We start from the raw sequence: 26,408 nt of genomic DNA, 5'->3' as shown, positions 1-26,408 counted from the left end.
TGGACTACGTAAACTGGTGCTGGCAAAAGTAGCTTCCAATGACTGACCCTGTTTTTGAGACATTTTATTGTGTGTTTATTTATATTTAGGTCACTATAAGTTTTCAGTAGAAGAAAATTGCTGAGACCAGTGAACAGTTTTTTTTGAAAATCCATCTGAGATTTAAGAAATAAATATTTAAGGGTTTAAATAGTTTTTATTTTTACTAGTCAAAGCTATAGAAATAATTTTTAAAATTAAGAATAAGGTCACACTTGTTATAGATAATGTCTTCCTTTGTTCAAGAGAATAATCTTGATCTTTGATTTTTGAAGAAGTGTGTTTAGTGACACATGGTAACCAAGAGCTTTAGGTCCACATTACCTGTAAAGATGTGATATTTCAGTGTAGCATTGAGCATCTGCTTCGACTTGAAGCCCTGAGTCTCCCGTTAGAGGTCTGTTAAACTGTGGGAAAGATGATTTCACTATGTATTTTTATGGTAATGTTTCAGTGTATGTTCTGTTAACTTGACCCCTTTATTACATAATGCTGAGTGTTATTTCATATCCTTGGAACTTCAGTAATATAGTGTATTATCCTTGAAGTCCCAGGGGAACATACTTTCCCCACTGAAAATCATCAACTAGCAGCTTATATCTGTTGCAATCAAGAGGAAATGCTGGACTTACTTTAGATAAGCACTTTGGATAACAATATACAGACTCCTCTGTGGAACAGTCATAAAGAAATCAGCTGATGTAAGAAAATGAAGACATTGGAGAGCACTGTTTAAGCAAACTTGAACTAAAGTAGGTGGAACAGTTGGTGACAGTCTCTTAGAGCAAATGGAAATAGCAATGAAGTACAGAATGGAAGGAGAGAGCCTCACTTCTTGCCTCTGCATTATTACCACTGTGAAGAAAAGGATGGAAGGTAATGGAATATATGTGTGTCCATGCTTGCATTATGTGAGAAGTCAAAATAACACAGTTAAGCTGCAGCAGCTTTTACCTTTAGCCAAAGTGCCAGGGAAATGTGTGGTATGTAAAAAAGCAAAGTTCACTGCTGGCAAAAAGGATGTAAAACTTTATTGTCTGAAAAGGAAGTGCCTGGTTTTGGACTGCATTAAGAATTGTGGCGCTGTTCTGGTTTGGTTTAGTATGAAACATGCCCCAAACTGGTTTTGATTTGTGTTTTCTTTAGTTAGGTTGTGTAGATTGGAGTTTCTGCCTGAGTATGCTAATTTCCATGATGTTGGCAATAATGGTTTAAAAGAAAATAGTCCCTTCTCTCCCCCCCCCACCCCTCCCCAAACTAAAACAAAACATTCAAAATAAAAAATAAACACCCCCACTAGGGATGTAGGAACAGAAACAGGAAGTGTTAGAGGCTGCAGTTTAATTTTAGCACTAGAGGGTGGAAAAAAGTTAAGATCAATGCTGATTAATGAATGTCAAATTTGTATAATTTGCGGACTTGTTTAGAAAAGCTGATTGTTTCCTTTTTTTAAATAAATAGTTTTTGAAAGGAATTTGTATCATCATGGAGCCTTTCAAAACAGCCTTAGCAAGTTCTTACCTAAGGGTCAGTTCTATGCAGGATCTGCCTTTATAAGTTGACTCAGCCTCTAACAATATTACAAGTCATATCAGTTCTTCCTCTACACTTCAAAGTCTGTCCTTGATAATGGTATTTTTAAAATATAAATACATTTGATTTTTTTTAGTAAGGGCGAAACCCCAGAGTTCATATTCAGTGCAACAGACATTGCAATTTTTCTTGACTATACACTGTAACTATATACTCTGCAACTTCATTTTGTAGTTTTATTTCACATTTTAAGGCTTGCTAGTAAGTCATATTTGTACACCAGCTTGTAGGTGAAAAAAAAAGAATGTGTGACAGAAAGATATGAAGAAATGGGCTTTCAACCATACACAACATAAGCATAACTTTCTGAAGACAAAGAAATGTGCATTTCTGGCCCACAGAAACAAAATCTGTGATAGGAAACAGAGTAAGAAACACTTGCCACTTTTCTATTTTTGATTTCATTTGTTTCACATACAGGACTGATTACCAATCATGTGAGGAAATTCAACCTTTTGTAAGTGTTCAGTGAAAAATACAAGGTTCATCTGTGAACAGAGCATGGAGGCAACATGTATGCCAGTGAAAGAGTGGCTGAAAGATTTTGGATGTGGAAAAACAGAATATAATTAATTTCTAAAGATCATGAGATTTGCTGGCATGTGATAACTAATTCAGAGGAAATCAACTAGAACCTATTCTGTTCCAAGGATTGAATGTTAAATCCATAACGGGAATATTTTATTGGAAAAGTTGTATGGAAGTGACACTTCAGTCATGTAGTGTTACTTGTGGGTGAAGCAGGAGTAACTACGAGCAGAACTGGTCAGTGGATTTTGTGTTTAACACACATTAGAGCAAGAAAACCATGACTAGCACCACATATTAGCATTACCTTTATTAGTGGTGAGATGGAGGGATTCTACAGTGAAGCATAAACAGATGTTTTATCCTTCTTTTGGAAGATTCCTTTGTTTAACGTGTGGTACCAGCTGTCTCCTGGGGTAACCCTCACTGTTGTCTTCACTCTTAAAAGCTCTTCTAAATTTCCCTTTTTCTAAACTGGTCGTTTTCATTCTTTGAAGCAGTGTCTGCAGTGGCAATCAAGGCAACTTCCCAGTGATTCATAGGTAAGATCTGGAGGCTTCTGTACCATCCCTGGATTCTGTCTTTTTCTCTCTTTTCTGGTGCATCACAGACTGGTACCCCAACCCCATACAGAGCCTCCATGTTTTCCTTAGTTTATGACAGCTGCTGTTCCCTCTCTGGTGGGAAGTGGGAGACGCCATCAGGATGACAGCAGCATGGTCTGCTGAGGGAGTTCCTTGAATGTGGTCCTTTAAATCTACCACAGTCTTCATTGCTGGAAGATTTTGTTCATCTCTTTTATAATTTTATTTCCTGCGTGCTTTTTGTGTTGTGTCTTTGTGTCCTGTGTCACCCCCCTCCTCATGACATTCATAGGACAACTGAAACCTCAACCCTTATCGTTCCAGTAATTTTGGAACCAGTCCCTCACTGGTATCCTGTGTTCCCAGCAAGTCTACTGGCCACCAAGAGCAGCCCACTGCAGGCCTGGTAACAGGACTTTCCTCACATCATTTTGAGATCCACTGTTGCCCAGGAGCCTGAGAGGTGACAGACGTGTTTTAGGGGCCACAATGCAGGGGAAGGTGAAGGAGCAGACACTTTAAGGGAAGGGGTTTAGGACCAACACTGCAACCTAGTGTTTTGGTATGTTTATGCATATAGTTCAAAAGGGCAGTGAGGCTCCTGACCACATGAAGTAAGCAGATTTAATTCATGGGAAAATGTTTCTCCACACCTCATAGAAACATTACAGAAGGAGAACTGAAGGAATTGCCATGGAAATTCAAAGAACTGAATGAATGATTATACGTTAAGTTTGCATGTTGTGCTACAGGTATCTGTTGTAAGGCTATCAGAGAATAACAAATGCTGAATTGAGAACAATAGTTTTATTTCATGTCTTTTTGAAAGATTAACTGTTGCTTTTTGTAAATATGCAAAGATCTGTAGGAGTGGAAATGCAAAGCACAGCATTCATGCCATTAACATGCTAATTCATCTGGAGGGAATTGAAAAAGTAGTTTCACCTATTTTATTTGCGTGTCCCTGCTAGTCTGTTACAGAACCTGTTAAGCTACCATGCTGTGGCATAGTTAACAACCCTGAGGGGAACATCAACCTTAGGGATCGTGGGATGTCCCACCATGTACAGCATGAGACTAGCATAGGTCAAGGGTAGGATGACAGGCACTGCAATCTTCCTGTTTGTGAAACACAGACAAGGATGATAAACTAGCAGGGCAGATTTAAGCATTAAGTGGGAGGTGGAGGGAGGCGTGGGAGTGCTGTGTTCCGCATGTACATTCTGCTGGGAGAATGTTGTACTGGGCAGCTTGGGAGTGCTGTGTGCTGTGCCTGGCTAAGGAGATGTTTGGCTTTGTGGATGAAAGCAGTCATGCTGGTTTGGTGAAGCAACTCAGAGCTGAGGCATGTGCCATGGATTATGTGTGAGTGCTGCAGCTTGTGCTACGTTCCCATGGGTTGGTTAATGTGCCTGCCTCTATGGCCTGTGTGCTCTGTGTAGCGTAATCAGAGAGCTGGTGTGGATCCAGCTTTGCTGTACTTCATCAACAACTATCAGGAAAGAAAGTATTGTTTCCTCTGAATTCTCTTCAATTCTGCACAACAACTCAAAATTAATACCTTTAATTATTTGGGAGAATGGATTGTTTGATTAGAAAGCTGAGGAAAGCTTTATGATTTGAGAATTAAATGTCGCAAAGAACCATATGTGTGCAATTATCTCTTAAACTTTAGCTATTCTATAACTTCAAGTAATTTCATTGTGTTTTCAGCCTTTATGCCACTGTGGTCTTTCATCATTGTTACTCATGTCCCAGAAAAGTGAGTCCAACATATTTTGGGAGATATGATAGAAAATAACGAGCAGTTATAAAAAACAGGTTAGCAAACCAGTGGAATTCTCATGCATGAGAGCTAATAAGTGACTTTTTCAATAAACTAACTGTAGGATGTAAAGTAAAAAAGGAGCTTCCATGCTTCTTAGCATGAGTCACAAGAGAAATGAACTCAGCAGAAAAATGTCATGTTTCAGTGGTGTGTCCAACATATCTCAAAGGGTACAGGAACATAAAAGAATCTGTAATAATATATCTGTCTTTTCCCAAAGAACTAACGTTAGTACTGGTTCCAAAGTAAATGGAATTCTGACATGGTTAGTGTCAAACAGTTTCAAAACCTGCAAGAAAAGACATTGATACATAAAACCCATTTTCTAATTTAAGACACATTAGAGGAAGGGAAATTTTGAATGGGATGGAAACTGATACTATGTTGAAATATCTGGGTAATGTGTGTTGCCTTTTCATGGAAACCTGACGAATTCATTGCACTTATTACCTGGAAATAGAAGAATGTGAGCAGCAGTAAAAACCAAGGTAAAAGGAACCACATTACTTTCAGATAAATTTCAAGAGCTTCAGAGCTTCCCACTCTTCAAAGGCTTTCTGCAATAAAAACTTCCAGCAGAAGAGCATATGTGGAATAACAAAGCTTAATAAAAAAACAGCTAAATGAAAAGGAAGGTGAGTTGTTATTACAGTTCTGTAGCATGATGGTGAAAAGTTTGGCATGAGCTTACTATGAGGTCCAGTATAGGAAATGTATTCTCTCTAGCTGTTACCTATGAACATGGGGTATCACTAAGTTGTTCCTTGCAAAATTATTTTTAAAAAATGAGGAATATGATTATAGTATAACAGCAGATTTGTTGCAAAAATAGATATGTTGCCTTTTTTGACACTTAGGTCTGTCAGTAAGATAAAACATACAGTACCTTTGCTTAATAGTTTGCAAGAGATAAAGGAATATTGTAAAAGAGCTGCATTGATGAAAAACATTTTTCTTTACTCTTCTGCAAGTTAAATCCACAGTAGATTTCAAAAAGAAATATATAGAATAATGAGGACTACAGTGTCCATATTGTTTAGGTTAAAACCCACACAGGTATATGTATATCAAAGCAAGTTACTTTTAACACATCCGGTAGATGAAAATCTTTTTTCTGGAACATTAAAGTGAATTCACAAATTACTAAAGCACATATATTCAAAGTCATTCAAAAGACTGTTTTCCTTCTTCACAGGTGACAGCCAGGAATCATAAATCAAAGAAAGAAATGCTGTGATCAGGATGCAGCTTTCTGAGGTGCTTAGAAATAGAAAGATGCTTTTGAAAACCGTGCTGGACTGAAGACCTAGACTGAGATTCCCAGACTCTAATAAAAATACGGCATACCAAAGCGCTGGCTAAATGATGCCTAAGCAGTCAAACACATTGTCCTGGCCAGTACTGGAATCTGTTGCTACTGTGACTTTGCTACCTCTACCAGCAGTGGCTACAGTTATAGTGAGCAAGAGGCATATAAGAACTGCTGATCCGGATGATTTTACTTCATCTGAAAACTGAGGTAATGTGTTCTTACATTTCTTTAAGAAAAACAGGAGTGCACTAAGGAGCATGAAGAGTCTATGGAGCTGATTGGAGCAATGTAAGGTACGTAGTGGAAAGAGAATATTAGAGTAGTGGAAAGAGAATTAGAATATTAGTGTTAGTTGGGTAAAAATAGAACAGGAGACCATAACTGAAATGTAAAATCATATTTAATATGTTGCATTTGGTACTTTATTTACCCATTCTCCTAATAAATACAGCAAAACTAAAATGCTAAGCAGAAACACCACTATTGAAAAAATCATGGAGGACAGCTGCGTGGTATCTGGGAGAGAAACATTCAAGACCCAGAAATACCAATGCATTAAAGGATCTAAAGGAATAACTGAAGATTTTTTATGAATTTCTGATCATCTTTGCTTAATAATAGTAGTAATACCTAAGGAAAATAGAAAAGTGTGTGAAGCAGCTAGCTGTGACCATTTTAAAATATTGCTTGCTTAATCACCCAAGCTGTTGTATTACACAACTGCTACTGAAATAAATAGGAGCTGCTGCTGCTGAGCCTTGTTATAATTGAGGCCACCTGAGAAACTGTTGAATAGGTGATCTGTAACAAGTAATTGTTAGGGAGTTGTAAATTCAGATAATACTTACGGTTAAGTGGGTGGCTGAGTCTTGTGTATATTTTACCTGTTTAGCTATATACTCTTTATATTTTTTCAGTTGAAGTATACATCTTATTTTTGTAATTACTTTCTCAAAGACTTCTGAAAAATTAATTCTCAAAAGCCTTAGAATACTCTGCTGACATAGGTAATCTGAAACAGTGCATTTAAGCAAAGAGATTAGTAAACAGGTAACTGGAAAGAATAAGCACTTAAGTCAGCTAGAAAAGAATACTCACAAAGCACTATTATTGCATAAACTTCCTTTTCTAAACTGTCTTGTAATTTCAGAAGAACATAGTGAGCACATTCCCTGTGCTGTGGGCTATAAAAGAGGAATTTAAATTTTAGGCCATCTAGTACCAAATCAAAAACACTATGGTCTAGTAATTCAAAGCACTAAGTCAGTATAAACTTAAGCTTCCAGCACAAATTTACTCTAAAGCTTTCTTCATTAATTTGTTGGATAGGTACATGCAAACTCTCTGTGGTTCTGCTATTCTGTGCTTGACTGGACCCTTCATAGTTACCCCTGAATTTTTTTTTGTTAATTACTACTACTTGTCTTCCCTAATTTCTGTGCTCAGGTGTATTGTTAGCTGATGTCCTCATGTGTGCCTACCCTAGTCCTCTTTCAGAAGGATGTTCACAGGTCATTCATCCAACTCTTGTGTTTCTCTTTGCCTCAGATATTGATTTGCTCAAGTATTCCAAAACTTGTGGCCTCCTTCTCTTTTTTGACTTTGACCTCAGGATAAACTATGTGGGTGCACTGGCCACACTTCAGTGACATGCTCTGCCTCAGTGGATGTTGAGCCATCTGCCTCTCTTGAGTCTTGAGACTTTTCTTGGGCTACCACAAGAACCACACGACTCCCTTCTGAGAAAGGGAATGCAAATGCATGCCCTGACCTAGTCATCATTGATTCTAGTCAGCACTGGTGATACAATGAAGGTGTGCAGAAAAACATGTCCTTTCTCTTTCCTCATAATAAGTCAAAACATTATGTGCCAGAGGTGGTTGAATTTTAGCTCAAGAGAACAAAGTACCATCTCTTTAGACATTTCCCAGAATAGTGGGCTTCTCTGCTCATCATTCTCTACATCACTTACCACTTTTCCCCACAGATTCAACATATCCACATGTGCCTTATATCTTTCACCTTCCTGTCATTTCAGGAATGAGTAGACATGACCTTCTGCTATTAGGAAGCAGTCTTGATACTCAAAATCTATCCTGTCTATTTCTGTCTGGGAGACTGGAGAAATACACCGGTAACGAATGGGTACCTTCAATGAGCAAGGAGAGTCTTGCTGGGCAAAAATGAATTGCCACTCACATTATCTTGCTTAAACAGTCTTGTTTGGGTGAACTGCTAGGAAAAAACCTGCATGTTTTAGTCAAAAGGGAATTCTGCTCTGGAAAGAGAGAGCTTCTTTACAGAGGGTATGGGATAGAGGGACAGTAAGAAATGGATATGTGGCTAACATCAGAAAAGCTTCTCAAGGAAAGCCTAGCATACTTTGCACTATTCATCACCCTGAGCTCGAGGGAGTGCCTTTCTGAATGGCATGGCATGCCCAAACCTTGCTGGCAGTTTACGTTCTTCACACTGATTCACAAAGGTGTAATGCAGTTAGTGATTCCCAGCCTCCAAATCACATCAATCTCTCAGCTCAGTGTAACTCCTGAGATGGCCACTGCTATCTCATGTACATTCAGCACATGAAAATCAAAATACATCACCTCCATTCTGTGTTTTCCCCATTGTTTTTGTCCTTCCAGGCATTTGCATCTTTTCTGACTGCCACCAACTCTTGTAAAAGACTCTCAGATGTTGATAGCGTGGATAGTAATCCTATTTATGTTGAGAATTCCTCCCAGTACAGCCAGCTCAGTTTCCCCTGCTTCACCTCTATATGCAACTTCTCTTGCTGTGTGTGGTCACTGCACAAGGGAGCTTTGTCCTAAACAAGGAATTTCGATACAAATATATTTAATTTCTATGACCAGCCTATGCCGTATCAACAACTTGGTGAAAGTGTGTCACAGTTTAAGACTGAGCTGTTGGTGAGGAGACTGGGCTTGGATTCTAAAATACTTCTAGTCACAGATAAATATTTAAAAGTGACACAACTTCCCTGTTCTGTGTGAGAGACTGTGCAGTTCAGGCTAGAGGCCAAGTAAGTTGGTGTGATGGTCCCTAACAAAACTTGCAGCAGGGAGGTGGTGCCATCCAGGAGGAAGGAGGTGGATCAGCACAGCAGTCCCAGGGGTCCCTGTAGCTAACGCTGGGGATTCTGCCAGATCTCTTCCCCAGCTACAACCTGGCAGTAGCACTCACAGCCTGCTCTGCTTCTGTTTTCCACACTTCCACCAACAGCACAGCACTTAACAGGATAGTCACCAGAGGAGGAGTTGGAGGGTAAACAGATTTTAAGCCAAACCCTCTGTCAAGCTGTCACAAGTGGTACATTGTTTCTGGAGGATTAAGATGGAAATGACCTGGTGTTTTTCAAGAGACTGGTTGTGGAACAGTCTGGCCCCAGGAGTAGCTACTGACAAAAGTGCCATGGATACATCAGGTATGTAAAGCCTGGGCACAGTTCAGCTGAGGGTGTCAGGCAGTGCATTGACAGTGCACACCCAGAGAAAACCACTAGTGTGGCCTCTTGCTAATTCAACAAAGAGTTTTGAGATACAATTGTGTAAGAACACAGGACCTGGCTAAATTTACATCATAGGCGATCTGGCCATGGATAGACTTCTCTTAAATACTTTGCAACCATGGCCTGAAGGTCATTCATAATGCAGTACAAATATGTTGGTCACTCTTACATCGTATTGCCACAATCCTACTCAATAATTTGATCAATTATTTTAAAATTATGTTAATAAATTATAATGAATTTTTTTAATGCAGTAGAATATGGAAATTACTTTATTGCAGGTGTAAATATTTAATTTTAAAATATGCAATGTTTGTTTATACCTCATTACAACACATACAATGTGGAATGTATAATGTAATGGACATCAACTTAGTTTCATAAATATTTTAGCACAAAATGACACTTTTTTCTGTGTAGTTTTCAGAAAAATGAGAGTTGTGATCAGTCATTTAAGTAAGTGTTTGTATCTGAGTACGTTCACAGAGTAGATAAATGTACATAGTTTCACAAATAGTCAACTTTTAGGCCCTTTAAATCTGAGTCCAGAAAAGCCACATTGAAAGAAAAGGTTTTATTAGATAGTAAGTAAACTAGAAGTGGCAAATAACATTAAATAGATGGGAAGTTTGTACACACCAAGTAGAGAAATACTTAAAGATCATACATACAGCTGTCTTACTGCTAAAATGATTGAACACAAAGTAGTATTATAGTAAATATTTTGCTTACTAAGAGCAGTAGTGAAACTGGTTTAAGTAGATGACTGTTTTGAAAGCCTGTAGGGTACTTCTGTTTATGTTATGGTCTACAACTATGAGGACAAGTAAATCTCCAATGAATTGAAATAGGACTTTGTGTGTAGTATCTCAAGGGGGTTATTAATTTAAAATGTCACACAATAAGTGTGAAGTATTTCACATGAACTGGTAGTGCACGATTTGGGCAGGTTGCATTTAGCAAAGTAATTCCACTCCCATCAAAATGTTATGGCACTTGAATTTGATTCATGCTCAAATCTGCTTCTGTGTTTAACAGGGATCTCTTTCAATATGATGAGCAATCGCATTTAGCTGCTTCACCTCTGCAGTCCACAGAAGCAGCTGCTTTTAGTCTCATGAGAACTGTGTCCCACAATCCTACATAACTAGCAATGTAACCACTCAGCATACACATATAAGCATTAGGGATAAAACCAACATCAACAGTAAGCCAGTAACATGCCGTGCAGCTAGCATAGTATAGGACGAGAATTAAGTAAAATCCAGCTTGGACAAAGTAATTTGAAAGACTAAAGAAAATGCTTGGGGGAATATCAGCCTTTCCTCATAAGTCTGCTCCAGCGTGACACAGACTGAACATGTCTGACCATGCACGTTCAAAGATCAGTAACTGCCAAGAAGAAACTCCCTCTGTCTCTCTCTAATATATATGGAGTTGGCTGCCTTCGAGTTAGATTGCTATCTTCTACTTGGCTCTTGTTGCAAAAGGCATGCTTCCCACACTAAGGACAGCCTATTTACTAAACAGCTGGAGCTAACAAGACCATAGTACACTAATGTTTGTGACTTGCTCTGTTTCTGCTGAATGCAGTAATGGTCCTCTAATGATGCAAAAATCTCTGAACAGATGCCCTGCTTCTGTTTTCTCTGATCCTCACAATATTCATTGCAGCAGTTCACTGTACATGGTTCATTTTAACAGGTCCTACATATAAATTTGAGATTTTGGAAAAAATAAAATCAACATGGTTCTAATCAGCAAGCTCAGAATTCTGAAGTGCTAGGCATAACCCTGCAAGCGTTACCTTCTGGTTCTGCAAGAAACACTCTTTATCTTGCCAAAAGTAGAAAAAAACACAGCCTACAGCTCAGAGGTACATGCAGCTGAAATAAAACTAGGCTGGAACAGATAACTTACTGTCCCCTCTAGGCAGATGCCATTATTTTCCATAATCCCTGTGCAGCACTTAGATATTAGTTTAATAGATTCCTTAGAAACTGGCAGAGTAAAATTATGCTAAATAAGCAATATTTACTAGAAATTCTTCTGATCCTTCCCTTGAGGCATAATTGAACATTACAACTGACTCCTCAAAAGTGGCTGTTCCATTTCCAATCCCTTTACTCCTTAGGAAAAGCATTTTGCAAAAGGAAAAACCTTTAAATTACTGCTCTTCCTTTGAAATGATTCTCTGATTTGTCTACTAGCTCATATGCAGTGCTCCTACTAATCCTTCCTTTTGAGACTTTACATTCTTAATAATTCAAGGAGTGGAAACAGGCTGGACTAGGTAGGTCCTTTGCATTTCACACAGCAGAATGAAAATTACTAATTAAGAAGCTGTGGGTGCATTTTTCTAAGCTTGTGAAAAAGTCTGATAATATTTACGGTTATATGTATAAATATATATATATACACTTTTGGTGTAAAGTATATAAAACTGTACTTTTTTTTTGTTGTTCTGGTACCTAAAATTACATTAATTTTGGGCTTTGTACACACACCGGTTAGACCTAGGAAGCAGACTCTAAGTATTTTGGCCACAACATTTTTTTCAAAACGGCGAATAGATTTGCAGTACACAGGGTTGTGTGTGTTTTGTGTACAGAACGGGCTGCTGTGCAGTGTGACCCTATATGAGGACTTCACACGGTGATGCTCAAATGCAGAATAAAGATCTGTGAGCTGGCAGAGTTAAAAAACTCCTCGGGCCGATCCCCTGAGCCCAGAAGAGGGCAGTGGATTGTAAACACTCTCCTGCGTGGGGCCCCGGGACTTCCACCCTGCTGCTCCTGCCGGAGGTCGCCGCGGGGGCGATTGCGGGGATCAATTACAGGGGCTGGCGGAAACGGGGGCAGCTGCCCGCCGTACCCCCGCACACCTGTCCCCCTGCCGCATCACCTCTTCTCCGCCCGCGCCATCATCCACCTGCGACACCAGGGAAACGGGACAGCCGTGCTCCTCCAGTCCCCAAACCAATTCCCCTGTGCGATCACGGGGAACCGAGGCGTCTCCCTACCCGCCGTCGCAGAGCGGGAGGGGTGGGCTGAAGGGAGCCCGTCGCTGACCCGGCAAATGGGCGCTGCTTCGCCTCCGTCCCCATCCGTATCCCGATCCAACCCCTCACGCCGCCCCCCGTTCGTGCGGCAGCGCCCCCGTGCGGGCTGTTCGCGCCCTGTTGCCACCCTCGGTGACGTCACATGCAGCCTCTCCTTCTGCCTTCTCGGATTGGCCGGCTTCCGCGCAGCCTTCCCGCCTCCAGCGCGCGATTGGCGGGCCGGCCCGTGATTGGCGGGCACAGGGCGCGGGGGGAGCAGAGGCCCGGGCCGGCTGTGTGGGGAGAAGCGGCCGCTGCGAGGACGCCGAGCGGGGCCGGCGCGGTTGTTTATTGTCTACGCGCGGTGTCCCGGCGGCGGCAGCGGTTCGGGGGCTGTGCGGCGGGAGGAGGCGACGGCGGGGGAACGGCACCGGGCAGCGGGACGCGGGGTGGAAAGAGGAGGGGAAGAAGGAGGGGGCCGGGCCAGCTCCGGCTGTGCGTGTGTGCGGGGGGCGCGGAGCGGGGAGGGTCTGCGCGGGAACGCGCGCGCACGCGAGGGGCGGGAAGGGAGGGAGGGAGTGAACGAGGGAGGGAGGGGAGGAGGGAGGGAGGGGGAGATTTTTTTTATTATTAATCTGTTTTCCGGGCCTTTGTGGCTGCGGGGGGGGACAGCCCGGGGGTGAGGAGGAGGGCGGGAGGCAGCAGCGCTACGGCGGCGATAGCGGTGGCTGTTGTTGCCGCCGCTGCCGCCGCGAGGCGAAGGGACCGGCCCGTCGTCCCTTTAAACTAGCGAGAGCCGCAGGCCCGGCCGGGCCCTCCCTCCCTCCCTCCTCTCGCTGCCTCCCCGCCGGCGGAAGGGGCGCTTTGTGCGGGCCCCTCGGCCTCCCTTCCTCGGTGCCGGGGCGCCGGTGAGGGCGGGAGAGGCGCGAAGGGCGGGCGCGGAGCGGCCCCAGGCGCGGTGTCGGTGCCGGCCCTCCCGGCCGCCTCCAAGCGCCCTCGCCTCGGCTGAGGAGAGACGGGCAGAAAATGGCAAAGTCTGGAGGAGGAGGAGGAGGAGGCGGCGGCGGCGGCAGCGGGGGACTGACTTGGGTGGTAAGTTGTGGGGCTGCATTTTGTTGTTCGTGGGTTTTGCTACTCGTGTTTTATTATTATAATTATTATTTCTGTTTGCGTCCCTTGCGTGTATGGAAAGAGCGCGGGTTGGCTTTGAAAGGAGGGAAGAAGCTGAGGGTTGGTGTGGAAAGCGAAGCGCTGTAAAGCCGCCGCTCGGTGGAGGGCTCCGGGGTAGGAGGAGGAAGCCTGGGCTTGGAATTACTGTTGCAGGAGGGGAGCTTTTATCCCTGTGAGGGGCTTCTCGGGGTCCTGGGAGCCGTAGGGAAGAGGTCAGTCTGTGAGAAAACAGGTGGAAAGCTCCTGCGGGGAGCGGGTGGGTCATCAGGGCTGTCTTGAAGTCGCTGTCCTCCAAAGCGAGGTATGTCTGTCCCGCTAGAGTTGCAGGTATTACCTCTTGTCCCTAGAGCAAAGCCTTTGCGGGCTAGCAGAGGGTCTCTGTGTTGATCCCATTTTCTTTTCCAACTATGTGAAAGGACAATACCTCAAGTTCCCAAGTTTCAGAGACAGGAAACAGGCGCTGTGTGCTTGCTATTCCATCTTGGCATTCAACTTCATCATCTTCCAAAAGTTGTAACTCTGTAACAGACCCAAGAAAGAGGGTGCTTTACTGCCTTGCGTGGATTGGTCGGAAGTATTAAGATTAGAGAGGGTGCTGGTGATAACTGACTCTAGAACTGGTGAATCCTTTTGAGCCTCCTTTTAGTCCTTTGAGAGTACAAGTCCTGGCTCCCAGTGCAGAGGTGCTCCCCTTGCCAGTAGTACGAGTGGATGCTCTCAGGTTTTGGTGAGACCTGAGAGAGGAAGGAGGAGCCAAGGTGACTTGAAGGGTCTAGTTCAGCCCATCACTAACTCCCCTGCCTTTCTCTTGCTCAGCATAGATGGGTAACTTTAATGTTTAAATGGAAGACAGTACATCTTGATGCAGAGGTGGTGAGGTATCTTTAATAAGACATTTGTGCTTTACAGAGGTGGGAACTTTTAAAGTTAAACAGAATAATAGCTAACTTGTTCTTGTCTACATCTTGGAGCTGTTGAAAAAGAAGTATTATTAGAGTGAACAAATCCTGTGTGTTCTGATGGTGGACTATTTCCATGGGTCTAATTACTGCATTTTATGTTGGTAATTCTCCTTAATTTTAAGGAGCTGGCACCATGGAAAGGTATATTAAAAAAATGTGCAAGTTTCTGGGTGTGCCACTTGAAATCAGACAGTTTAGGCATGGGAACATGTCTAAGTTGACAAGCTAAAGTTATTCTTTTTTTCCACAATACTTTGCAATCTTTGTCAACTATGGTCTTTGGATGGCTCCTCAGAATTAAGATTTTACCATCTAGGTTTGACCAAGTAATTGAGAGTTTTACAGCTCATACAGAAAACTGCAGAATGAAGTGTGAAAATTACTGAATAGGCATTTTTATGGAAACGTGTCCTTAAATGTAATGGGGTTGAAATTATGATGAGTCAACAGTTTCCTACAACTGGAAATGATCAAACTTTTCATTCTCTAAAAGCAGCAAAACTTAAAAGTGTTTTTGTCAACTCAGAGTAGTTGTAGGGAAATAATCGGATTTTAGTTGAAGCTATGTTCATTTATTTTTTCAGAAAACAGTGGGGCATTCTTTCTTTCTCTCATGCGCATTTCAAATGGTGAAGGTGGGATTTCTGAGCCAGCTCCTAAAACCAGACCTGTTCCATGTCAGCTGTAGAATACTGGCACACGAAAGAACAATATTGTTGTAGCACTGAAATGGATGGGTCCATGGCCAGTGTGCCAGGCTGGAAGAAATGCTAGTTTAGGTGGTTGTTCATTTGTAGATGATCATATGCTATCCTTGAGGATGGTGAGAGGTACAGAGGTAGGGACAAAATAGTTTCAGCTGTCTGGCTTTAATCTACTTGCCATATATCTGCTGGACATGAAACCATTTGCAGTTTGGTTGTAGGTCGTTTTGAAACCACCTTGATTTCTTTAGAATTCTTGCTAGTGTGTTGAAACCACTAGGATGCTTCTCTGTCTGAGTAATGTATTCTCTGTAGTTTGTGGTTTCTTAATAAAACCACGAGTTAAACAATTGTAGGGTAACAGAAGAAAGTCTGTCTCTAAAGATGAGGAAACACTTAAAACTGGTGGGATGTTAATTTATGTTTCAAACTAGCAGATCCTGTGTACATAACATAGCTGTTCACATTTTAGTAAAGAGTTGTGCTTGTAACTTCAGCTTTGGGTGTGATTCAAGAGCATGCTTGTAGGTAGGAAAGAATTACATGCAGTTATGAAAAAGGAAAGGTACTTCCTATAATGGAGAATTTACCCTAGAGTGAATTTCATAATGAGACATCATATAAGCATCAGTTGATACCTATTTTTACTTTTAAAAGCAAGAGGAGTTAAATGTTTATGGAAACAAACAGTAAGTCATCTGCATTTTCAACTGTAACAGAACTTGAAGAAATATATCTAGTTAGGCACAATTACCAGTGATGGGAACACGTGAGAGTATAATAACTGAAAATGTTTATTGGGAAAGTAATTTAGCATTATTTAACTGAAGACAAACCAAGATAACCTCTGATTTATACAATGTATTTGCTTGTTTTTTTAATAGTTTCTCTTTTTTTTTCTTCATCTGGTTGATTATTTTCTGAAATCAACTTGAAGCCCTGCACTCTAATAGTTGGTACAAGGTGCAGTTTTAACAGAGTAATATAAATTACTTTTAGCGGGTAATCTGCACGTGTCACTCACAAAAGTGCTGAATTGTATTAAGAGTTAGTTACAAAAATATGGATTTGTAACTAGGAGAGTTTTCCTTGGTGAAATGTAATGGCATGTCCTAATGCTAGGAAAACTTACTGTGAACAAAAGAAATAATTCTTTAGTGTCAGTGTGTTTAGGACCTACAGAAAATGAATTGTAATGGCACAGTAATGGCACTTAATTTATTTTTTTTTTGTAAATATGCCTTTTATAGTGGAAGTGAAGTCATTGCAAGTAACACTTTCAAGTGCATTGGTTCTGATGCAATGGTAATGCCCACAAAACTGAGTATTTCAAATAAGCAACATTTAATCACTTCTGTCAGTGTTTTCAAGACTTTCTCCTCTACCCTAAGAGCTATATGAGCCTGATAAATGGAAGCTGAGAGTGCTGATAATAATTTAGGACTCTGAACTCTACTTCTACTTTCCTGTCCTTGGTGAAAGGGACAGGTTTTGGGTCTAGGAAATGCTAGCTTGAAGTGAATATATGCCAAGTGTTCATGTGACTTCTCTTTTGAAAAAATATCATTAATATCTGCTCCTAGGTGGAGTGGAAATATATATATTATTAGTAGATTAGTATTACTATTATTAGTTGATGGAAATATTGCATATATTTAGGTTATACTTGGTTGAATAAATACAGTAGATGTATATTGGTAAGTGAAAAGAACCAGCCTTTCAAATAATCTAAATTCAGATATAAGCATCTTTCAGAAGATTCAAAGTTTACTTTAAAAATAACTTCTAACTTAATACTGCCATTTTTTAAAAATCTGAAGGATGTATGTAATTGATAAGATAGTAGGCTCAATTTATTATTTTTTTTAAAAAAAATAGCTGAAGGATGTATGTAATTGATAAGATAGTAGGCTCAATTTATTATTTTTTTTTAAAAAAATAGCTCCAACAAATAAAGCCCACACTAGTCCTGTTAAAGGGACCTTGTCTTTCTTTTACTGTTCCATCTGAAATCATGTACTTTTAACTTTAGAAAAGGATGACTTCCAGTTTGATTTGGCTTTTAATATGTTCTGAGAGGATTAAAGTAAGTCTTCCTTTTGAATAATGTCCGATAACTTCTAGTGATGTGCCATAATTCACTGGTTATGGCTTCTGCACTGGGTGGTTTCTAACTTTATGGGCAGGTTTCTTGTGTCTGAAATCTGAACTGGACCTCTGCTGCCCCAAGGATCTGCCCATCACCCCTACACTGAGCTTTGACTGTTCCTCTGATTTGGGAGCAGGGGCTTTTGGATGGGAGCAACACAGGAATTCCCTTTTTCTGCCAAGTATAGTGCTTGGAGGGAGAGTGTTGGGCTCTGACGGCGTCCCCAGGAGTTGCATTGCGTTACCGCTCTATCACGGGTCTGTTTCTGTAAGCTGTCAGGGTTCTGTCTGCCTGAAGTACAAACAGTTGGCAGATATGGTCAGTAATAATGACCAAATCCTAATGAAATCTTGTTTTTCGAAATAAGCATACTGTCCTAGAGGTGAACCAAGGGTAAATAGTCCTTTATCCTTTTTATTTGCTGTTCATTACTATGTGTTGTTCATTTCAAAGGAGGAGTAGGTGGTTGAAGCTCCTACTCCTGAGTCCGTAGACCTCTTTAGTTGCCTCTGCAGACCCAGGTTAAAGCTCAGAATTAGCTTCCTGTTCTTTCCATTAGTTTATCTGGATCAGGCCTTCTGTTTCTCTGCTGGCTGCAGCTGGGCTGGGACGCAGTTGTCACATATGTAACACTTGTTACATGTGCTGTTAGTTTGTCTTATCTTTCCTCTGCTACACTGTGGCGTCTGCAGAGCAGGCGGGGCATGGTGGAAAAGTCTTGTGCTGTTGCCAAGCCTTGTTTCAGTGCTCTTCTCTCGCCTTAATATAAGTGTCTGTCTTTTGTTATTATGGTGACCAGAGAACTGGGAGGTTTTTTGTTCTGTGTGTCCTTACCCTTCCTCCCCCTCCCTTTTTCACAGCTGTACAATGAAAGGAAGGTCAGACCTGAAATACTTGCCTCAATGTATTAATATTAATATTTACTTTTACTAAACAGAATGCGTTTTGAGCTATATAGTTACGTCCAACAGTTGAGGGGAAGCAGCATTCCTTCCTGGTCTTGTTGTATTCATGATTCCACTACCCTTAAGGAAGCAGTGCTGTAATGAGATGTCATGACTCTCCTAGATATTCTAGCACCAGAGGGAAATGCTTGTGGCTCAATTGGGTGAGTCAGACACAATAGTTCTGAAGAGGGATTCCTCAGATGTTTTGGTTTGCCTCCCCCCCAAAAAAAGTGGCTGCTTCTTATCCTACCCTCCCCACCACCATTCATTAAATACTTGTCAGAGTGCTGAATAATGCAGGATCAAAGAAGTGATAGAGGTGATATCAAGTGGAGGCTTGGTACTGGAACAGGATCGGGGCCACATCTTTGACAGCACCTGTGTCCCACAGCTCAGTACATGCATCTGCACCCTCTGTTCTGAGCTGGGAGGAAACCTTGTCCTGGCATAGAGTGATGAATGCATAGGAGTGGGGAGCTAAATTGTAACCAAGTCTAGGAAGGAATGTATATCTCAGGGTTTTGGGAGGAATTGATTTTAGAAGGTTTGTGGGCTATTACTTTATGTGTTTGGTGAGGAAGGGTGCACGTGCACTCTGTTAATGCTCGACCTGTGTGATTTGTGTGTGTGTACATTTAATTTCCAAGATGCCTGTGCTGTATTAAAGAGTAAGTAAGGAATTGCTTTATTTGGACAGATAAAGTAACCTTTCCAAATAAAAGAACATATAAGTAATCTAAGATAGACAGCTTAGGTCTGAAAAAATTACTGATTAAATTTAGTGTTTCATTTGCATTTACTTTATTTTTCCAGAGGTTTTTACCTTGCATCTAGATTGTCTTGTGTGTCTATGTGCAAAGGCAGTCTGCAAATGCATGTTTATATTTCAGTTAATGAAAAGCATATGAATGTGATTCATAGCTGATGGATGGGAGCAATTCCACCCCTGGGAGTGAGATATGTTATAGAATATGTATATAGAAAACTTAAGGATTAAAACTATTATAGAAAACTTAATTTACTGTTTCAAATGAGGAAAATTTCTTGTAAGCCACCCACAGTGGAAATATTATTCTGCATTGAATGTTTTCAAAAGCAGATTGAGAAAAAAAATTATGTAGTTCTAAATGTGTATAACTGTGTGAAGATGTCTCTTTTGAAAATTTCATGCTTGGAAACATAGTGGTGTCTTCTCAAGTACTTTTACTGTAACACAGGTGTCTTGGAAGAATTAATTTTAAGGCTAGAATTCCAGATTTAAAGTAAATTCTAAATCAGGGCATAAAAAATGTTATTACATAACTTCGAAAATAAATACTAAAATTTGATGTATGTTTTAAGTTCTAGCAATAAAAACAAGGTGTCAAGATCAAGCACCAAATATTTATTTCTATTGCAAATATAGAAAACTGTTGCACATAAGTAAGTGATAAACCAGCTCTTAATAATTTTTATTCAAAAGTGTTTCCTAGCTGTTTTCTTCAGGTATTTCAGTAATGAGTACTCAAAAATTTGGCGTGAAAAGCAGAAAAATATTCTTCTTCCCCCTGACAAGTGAGCATCAGATCTGCTGTTTTTAAAATTTCAGTGTGATTGCAAGTGCTTTTACTCTTATGAACTAAGTCCTTTTAAGCTGTGTTTTGAAGTGAGTTGTTAACTTCTTCTATGATATCAGCTCATCTAGTTTCATTTAATAAAGCTATTTTAATATCCTGTCTGTGTCTCAGTGCAATTCCAATTTACATAGAAATACATTTTGCCACTGAAAATAAAGTATTACTTCTATTTTTTTTATTTGTGAAAGTGATAAATCTGTGTATTTGTTACACTATGCACATCTAGCAATTTTAATGGGTTTTTTCAGCAAGTAGGAAAAAAGGGTGTTAGCCAAGTTAGTGTAAAATCTGCTTGAGCTAGAACATGTTTGAAGGGTTCAGACCTAAACACCAGATCTATATTTTCCTTTGGACATAATTAAAAAGCTACCTTAAAGGAAAAAATAAATATGTAAAAGAGGATTAAAATGCTTAAACTACTATTTTTTTTTCCTGATTTGTGAAGTAGAATTGCAGTTGAGATATTAAAGCCTCCTCTCATGGACCCCACATGTCTTGATTTCTTTTGCTCTTCTTTGGTGAATGAGTGGACCTAGTTAGTATTGGGCTTCCTGTTCCTTCTTCAGATAATAGAAACTTGTGAGAAAAGCAAATGTATGAAAAAGTGGGCAAATGTCTATATTAGTGAAGTGCCAGAAACTCACACCATCTTTCTCAATCTTTGAAGGATCTTTAGGAGAGAGCAAGAAATAAAATTTTCTGGTCATGACAAAGTATGTAAGATAACACTGAGGAGTTATTTTCCTATAAATCAAAAGAAGCTGAGATAGAGGAAAAAAAAAAAAAAAAAAAAAAAAAAAAAAAATCTTGCAACCAGATAACTTGATATGTAATGTTTCTATAAGAGCAGTTAGAATTCTGGGGTCGTCCCCTAAGCAGGGCATCTTTACTTATGAGAAATAGTTAGGGTGAGCTTCACTGGAGATATTTCCAGCTGTGTAATCCATGGTAGCTCTGGGCTATTTGGAATTTTTAGGAGCAATATTGCTGTAGTGTGTGAGCACTTCACCCCTGTGTTTATTCCCCAGTTGTGTGCTGTGATATAAAGGCACAAGAATGGCAAGGTGTCTGGGGAAAAGTAACTTTGTCTCAGTCCAGCTGATGTAGAGAGTTCTGCTAGCTGTAGTCATTCAGGCTGTTACTCCATGCGTCAGCACAGAGCTTTTTGTCATCTGAGGTAGTGTTTTTTGTCATACTATGTTTAGTGATCCTAACTTAGTGTTTTCCATCGCTCTTGTGTTACAGCATCATCATGGGAACATTGAGATGTCATGTCACAATCTTGGAGTAAAAGGGAGGCAAGTTACTTGGAAGAGAGTGGTTGCAAGAAGGGAGGCAGTTATTCTTTTTTGGTATTAAGTAGATGCAGAAGAGGATTTTTCTTAAAATCTCAAATAGGAGACTGTAAAAGCACGTGAGAAATTGGCTGGGGGCAGAGGAAGAGGTTCCATACTGGTTTGCTGGGGGAGACAGAAGCAAGTGGTCCAGATGCTTGAGAGAAAACAGATCTAAAGCTGTATCATGTTAACCTGCCCTTCCTGGTATTAGTTAAGTCTTTCAGAATATGCCATGTAGACTTTCTTCTTTGATAGTGATAAGTGAGTGATAAGCATACATGTCAGGTAATAGGTGATGAAAATGCAAAACAATTTAAAAATCTCCAAATATATTTGAAGTTATTTTATGAGTCTTTTATATGGTACCTTTATGGAAAGGTTGATTCTTCTGCCTGCCAAGACACAATTCTCAAATAGCAAATTAAAGGGTACAGTTTTGATGATTTTCAAGATTGTCAGCACTTCTGATGAACAGTCCTGAAAGATTTTTCCTAATGGCTTCTGCAGAATGTTGTTGTGGGAGGATGAGTGGCTGAGGAAGAGAAGGGAGTTTTAGAACAGCATTAAGTCGTTATTGACTCATTGATGCATCTGTTTTCTTCCTTCTGAATTGCTGTCAATGTCTGGAACACCAACCCTCTGTTCCTTTCTCATGGAATTTACTACAGGATTGAGACTAGAATTTGTAGTATATTTATGAGGCTTATAAAACATTTCAAGGCTTGTAAAGTCTCCAGAGGAGGAGTAGATGTTGCATAGTAGGAACTGGGTAATTAAACTCCAGCAACTATTTTTAAGGGAACACTGGATTCATATTTATCTTAATATGGCAGAAAAAAATAGATTTTCAAACTAGAGAATACCAGAAGATGTGGCTGTGTTACCATAGGTGCTTCTAATTATACAAAATTAGTTTTTAGTGTGGACAAAATGTAGTACGGGGTATTGAATACGTAGAGTTTGTTCAATGTTTGAGATAGTTTTTTTGGAAGGAAAAAAGCTTATTATATATGGTTTACTTGTGTTAAGTAAATATGTTGCAAGTAAATATATTGCTTTTCTGTGGAAGGTTCCAGAGAGCAGACTTGTAATAGTTTCTATTGATCATATTGCGTTACATTTTAGGGCACCATGTGTGTTAAAAGTATGAAAATCCCATGTATCACAGTCAAGGTATTTTAATATTTCAATGCAAGGTAGACAGGCAAATAACATAAAGGTATGTTATCATAAACAATTTCTAATATACTGATAGCTGTTACATTATAGAATATTAAGCTGTTACACTTGTGAGAGTTTAAGGATTTGCTTCTCTTGTTCAGCAGGGGATTGCTTCCCACTGAAGAGTGCAGTTGGATAAGTAACCTCTAAATGATATTTGGGCTCTCCTCTATTACTGATGTGGTGTGACTGGTGCTCCTGAACCTGACTAGAAAAGTCTGGGTTTTGGGTGCCCTGTGAAATAAAAACTTCATGTATGCCAGTTAACATGAGCTCAGAAACTACCCTTTTGGGTTTGTTCTCCCCCTGTGCTGTCTTGCAGCATGAACATCGTGAAAGTTGCCTTAGTCCTGCCCAAAGTTTTTCCTGAAGTTTGTTTGTTAATAATGAAGATAGGTGAGCAGGGAAAAAATACCTTGCAGTGTGATATGGGTTCAAGCTGGCCATAGAACCCAGAGCAACTGAAAGAAAATATCACAATGCTGATGTGGTACTTGACATACAACCTGTTTGGGTTTCAAGGATTTTGTTTTTCAGAAACAAAAATCTATCAAGTTGTGGCAAGTAATCCCTGCAGCTGGGAAATGGAAATGTGCTGGGAGTCTGGAATACTTTCACAGTGCTCAAACTAGTGATGCAGTAAAGCATTAGGAAAAGGTGAAGGATGTGCAAAACACTGAGTTATAAAGTGCAGCAGATGCTGATAACCTGAAGTGCAGATGTCAGAACTTCTAACTTTTTGATTTCTTGCCTAGTGGAGCTCTTGTGTGTGAGCTGCCTGGTGGAACAGTGGACCAAACAGATTTGGTCATTCTGTCATCAAACAGCTTCAGCCAGTGGTTCCAAAGACCACTGTCAGCAGAATCTGTAAGAAAACAGTCATAAGATGTCTTAAAGTATAACATTAATAAATTCCTTTTTATGTTAGAGTATTCTTTCTCTTGTTTGCCTCTGAATTTTAGCTGAAAATAAGAGATCCTTAGAAGATTAATCTGTTACCACGTCATCCATGGATGTACTTTTTGATACTGTGTGAGTAGTGAAAAATTTAGTATTATAATAGAACTTGTCAGTGGATAGACAACTAAAAAAATTTCAGACCAACAGAAAAATTTAGCAATAAAATTCAATTTAATTGTCATCATGCAAGGGTAGATGCTTTTAAAGAACATAGAAAAGATCAGGATCTGAATGTATTGGTGGTTGTGGACAAGCCTGTGCCAAATAAAGCATAACTGTTGCTGTACTAACTTAATATGACTGAAAGTGAATTCATATTTGAAACAATATACATAATTTTCTGGTTCGTAGTTACAGTGAGCATACATATTTGCACAAAGGTGTTATTCTTCAAAAAGAATGGAGAAAGATCTCTACATTTTTTTTTAAATCTGGTGTGCCTCTATGTTGTGTATTAATAATCCTAAAATAAAAATGATGCTACTTTTCTGATGCTTAGATATTTACTAGGAAGATGAAGCTCTGTAATTCCTGGAGTGTTATTCCATTGTGCAGCTAAGCAATCTAGCAATACCTAGTTGAAAAGTGTGGGGGTTTTTTAACCATATCATCCTAGTTTTATGTTTCTTCTCGTTTCCTTGCACCACTAAGTTATCTGATTCTCTAGAAAGCTCGTTGAGAAAGGTGAGCTAGCAGACAACGGATTGCTTCTGGTTGATGAAGAATGGGGAAAACTATGTTTGCTCCCTGAACCAGATTGTTGTGAGGTGGATTTGATTCCACTATAAGGAATGGAGGAGGGAAGAAAGAAGGACTTTTGCCCTTTTGGCAGCAATTAATAGTTTTGGTTTTCTATAGCAGGGAAATTTGACCATTCTGAAGCTATTCCATTACGGGATCATCATCACTAAACTCTACGTAATGTGATGCTCTCAGAGTCCAGAGTGAAGTGTCAGAATCAGGGGATTTAAAAAAAAAAAAATTTAAAAAAATTTAGGAATTTAAAATGAACAAATGGATTAGTCTCATTGGTGAGACTAGTTCTGGGTGAATTTTCCAAGAACTCCTTTCCATGATTAGCTTTGGGAAGGACGTGATAGATTTAGTTCATGTCGCTAATGGTATGCAACAGTCTATGGAAATCTGCTGTAGTAAAAAGGAACTGTTACTTTTGTGTGTTTTCATCTTGGCAGGAGAGCCCAACCATTTGTTAAACACAGCAGGAGAGTGGTTTATTTTGAAACTCCCTCCAGTTTTGTTTTCATGGTGGGAGGTATTCTCAGCCAGAGCTGTCTTTGGGAAGATTGCAGCATACTTAGGTAAAATTTTATTCCTTGACTATTTTTCTAGGGCAAGAAGAGGCTATTATGATCCAGTATGGCACACTACAGTCAAGTGCCTGTTATCTATAGAATCCCCTAGTAATTATCGTATTGCACCTATACACTTGTTTTTTTGGAAATATAGCATATCTCCCTCAGAAGAGGTAGTTTTGTTTTGAACTGTTATCCCTGGATTTCATTACTTAATTAACTTCCCAAGGTTTTACAGCTTAATTACACTCAAAATTTAATGTCTTGTCCCACTAAATGTGCTTATCTTACACTTTGTTTAAGGAAATGTAGGACACATGGCATGTACTTTTCTAAATTGTTATGTCCCAGGGCTGCATTTGCCTATTCAGGAGTATGTATCAGGAGTATTCATTATATGGAGTAGTTTTATGCATTTAAGGCAGAAAAGACAGAGCCAAAGGGAAGGAAACTTCTTGTTCACCTACATATTCTCTTCTAGGCTCACTTATGCCTGTCTGCCAATGTAGAAAATGAGCCCTTTTCATGCCTATTACCTAACAAGGGTAAGAAGGAATGGGCAGACAAAAGAAAAAATGGTTTGTTCGTGTTATTGTATGGAGATATTTTGCAGCGGAGGAGAATAAGACAGTGACCGATACAAAATTAAGTTTGTGTAAGTTGGGAGAGAAATTAATATTAAGATTTTTCAGGTTTTTCATCTTTCTATGGTGTAGAATTCATCTATTAAGTAAGAGTAAAGCCTTCACTTAAAGTAAGGAGTCAAGCCAAGGATGTATATTCCAGCTATGGCAAGATTGAAACTGATGATGAAACCTACCTTCTTTGTTGTAGCTTTACCTGTTATTGTGTCTTTTTGATAGGAGTAGTTTTTCTCTGGTGCTGCCAAACTCTCTAGGTTGAGTGTGTATTAAGATTTAGCTGCATTAAGTACAGCTGTTTGCAGCATAATTAACCAAACTCAGCACAGTGGCTCAAAACACAAAGGAAGATGACATGACCCAGTTTTTATTACAAAAAGGCAATAAAAATCTCTGACTTAATATGGATGTCAACATGCCTTGTTGTACACAGAAATATCAATGGGTGAGAACACAACATGGGAAAAAAAAGGAGGTAAAATGTGAAGAAAGAAGTTACCAAAGCAAAATATGTGAGTTCATGGGTTGAAGGTAGACAGTAAAAGCCTTGCTGCCAAACTGTTGTCTATCAGTGGCTACTTGGGTTCTGGCTCTGGAGATCACCAAAGGAAAGAATGACTGCAGCTTTCACACATTAGTGGATAAATTCAAGGCAAAAACTACTTCAAAAGGGAAGCCCTTTCAATCCTTCTGGGGAAAGCAGTTGCCATGATAATACCTGGTTGTGACAGCATGCACAATAGTCGTGATGTGGTAACCTGTGCAGCAATTGGGGTTTTTCTATCCAGTTGTCACTCTGCTGTGTTAAAGAGTGTGTAGAAAGTTGGCACCATCAGAGGTCACTGTATGAAGTATGACTGCGTGTCTTTGAAGAAGGATGAACAATGCAATAAGTTGTAGCTTTCTAAACTGCTTAAGCATGGTCCTCCTGTTGA

The 26,408-nt window shown here is 39.9% G+C and overlaps 1 protein-coding gene across 5 annotated transcripts in view; it reads left to right on the top strand.

Annotated features, from left to right (window-relative positions):
- The first annotated feature begins 3,079 nt into the window (after positions 1–3,079).
- TOP2B (DNA topoisomerase II beta) overlaps positions 3,080–26,408 on the top strand; it is a 69,137-nt gene continuing 45,808 nt past the window's right edge. For 2 of the 5 annotated variants that reach the window (XM_015618164.2, XM_015618161.2), the window contains exon 1: positions 13,145–13,545. In XM_015618164.2, coding sequence (XP_015473650.1) covers positions 13,480–13,545 — 66 coding nt within the window. In that variant the 5' untranslated portion in view covers positions 13,145–13,479. Of the gene's footprint in view, positions 5,208–5,767; positions 6,092–13,143; positions 13,546–26,408 lie in introns of those variants that run through there. The other 3 variants (XM_033511904.1, XM_015618163.2, XM_015618162.1) reach the window with 3 other exon arrangements.

The sequence above is a fragment of the Parus major genome, chromosome 2 (assembly GCF_001522545.3).
Source record: "Parus major isolate Abel chromosome 2, Parus_major1.1, whole genome shotgun sequence".
Taxonomy (NCBI): Eukaryota; Metazoa; Chordata; class Aves; order Passeriformes; family Paridae; genus Parus; species Parus major.
The sequence above is the reverse complement of the archived record's forward strand: the minus strand, read 5'-3'. Positions and strand labels throughout refer to the sequence as shown.